At 42.3% G+C, this 1556-nt stretch overlaps 1 protein-coding gene across 1 annotated transcript in view; it reads right to left on the reverse strand.

Moving 5' to 3' along the window:
* Window positions 1–1556, reverse strand: part of vars2 (valyl-tRNA synthetase 2, mitochondrial) — a gene marked incomplete at its 5' end in the record, with an annotated part of 29627 nt that overhangs the window by 10639 nt on the left and 17432 nt on the right. The window contains 3 exon segments of the mRNA XM_014026750.1: window positions 1023–1153; window positions 1320–1398; window positions 1483–1551. Coding sequence (XP_013882204.1) covers window positions 1023–1153; window positions 1320–1398; window positions 1483–1551 — 279 coding nt within the window.

The raw sequence follows: 1556 nt of genomic DNA on the forward strand, positions 1-1556 counted from the left end.
GTAATGTGACAAAATATGGAAAAGTTCAAGGGGTATGAATACTTTTGCAAACCACTGTAGATAACAGCAGACTGACTGCTGGTAAAATATACCACAGGTCTGGACCACTCGTGAATTTTGTTTGTATCTGAAAAAAATCTTAGAATARGAAAACATTGGTGAATGCCACAAATTCTCCTAAATCACTCGTATTCACAACTTAAGAACAAATCTGTGCGTACGAACGGTTCTTGCATGAGGCCCAGTGTCTCTTTTGTTGTTCTAATACACACAAAGGAAATGAACATGTGTATAAAAAATGTGCATTTGTAATAATTTTCTGGAAAAATTTCAGGGGTGCCAACACTTTTGGCCATGACTGTTTCTGAGTGCCACATTAGGGCTGGTTTATACTTCAAGTTGCACACCTTGTCCCCCCTGCTGAGTGACAAAAAACTGAATAACTTCCATCTGCTCTCTTCCTGCTATCCCCTGGTCCAAAAATCTGTGATGTGGACCTTGCTGCTCAGAGCGTGTGATTGGTTAGAACTTTGTGGGTGTTTGTTTATGAGGAACACTGCAGTGGTCCAGCTCCTCAGCCCTGCCTTCTGAGTGTTATTTTGTTTAAAAATGTTTATTTGTCTGAAGCCAGTTAGTAAAAGAGCAGCTGGTTTGATCCTAATGAAAGTGAGAATGCAGTTGATGTTCCACCGTTAACACAAAAAATGTTTTTCCTCAGCCAACTCTTCACCAACACAACACTGATCATTAAGTGAAAAACACAATATCCAGCCATCATTATTGTTGTTTATATATTTATATGAGCTGTGGGAGGGCAGAGGGAGGATCTATGATAATTTATGGCCCGCAACGTCCTCAGCCTGTTTATACTCGCTCAGGAAAAAGACGTCCATCACCAACCCGCTGTCTTACATCTTATTGAAGTATAACCCTACAACCAGCTCTGTTCCAAACACCTTCTTAGTGATAAGATGAACTTTTGTTAAACAGCAGTACAACCATATATGTAACACTCACTGTACCTCTTCAATAGTTGCCAGTGGTGGAGAACTTTCATCAAGAACTTGCAGTGTGAACCTCAGGGTCTGCCACATCTTATTACAGAAGTGTCTGCAGCTCAGGACCTGAGCCACTGAAAAACTGATGTCATCACCTGACAAAGACACACATTCAAATTCAAGAGTTAACTATTATTAGGTTAAAACGATCTGCTCCAATAATGCAGAGGAGACTCGGGAAAGTCAGACATTTTGTTTTTGAAACGTGGTTCAGGACAAGACAAGGGGGTCTTTGACCAAACAGAGCTGTGAGTTCCTCACCCTGAATCCTGTTGGAGCAAAGGGCAAATCTCAAAGCATCCGTCCCACACTGAGGGATTCCTTTGGGGAAGTCTTGTCTCTGTGTGGAAGCAGACGGAGCCGACAGATAAAACAAAAACAACAAAAATACTCAGCCGGTCAAGCAGAGAGAAGAGGACAGGACCTGTGCTTCCACACCAACCAGCTGCTCCCTCTGGTCAACGTTTCCCTCCTTCACCTTCTCCTCAAGTCTCTGAA

Source organism: Austrofundulus limnaeus, unplaced genomic scaffold (assembly GCF_001266775.1).
Source record: "Austrofundulus limnaeus strain Quisiro unplaced genomic scaffold, Austrofundulus_limnaeus-1.0 Scaffold587, whole genome shotgun sequence".
Lineage (NCBI taxonomy): Eukaryota > Metazoa > Chordata > Actinopteri > Cyprinodontiformes > Rivulidae > Austrofundulus > Austrofundulus limnaeus.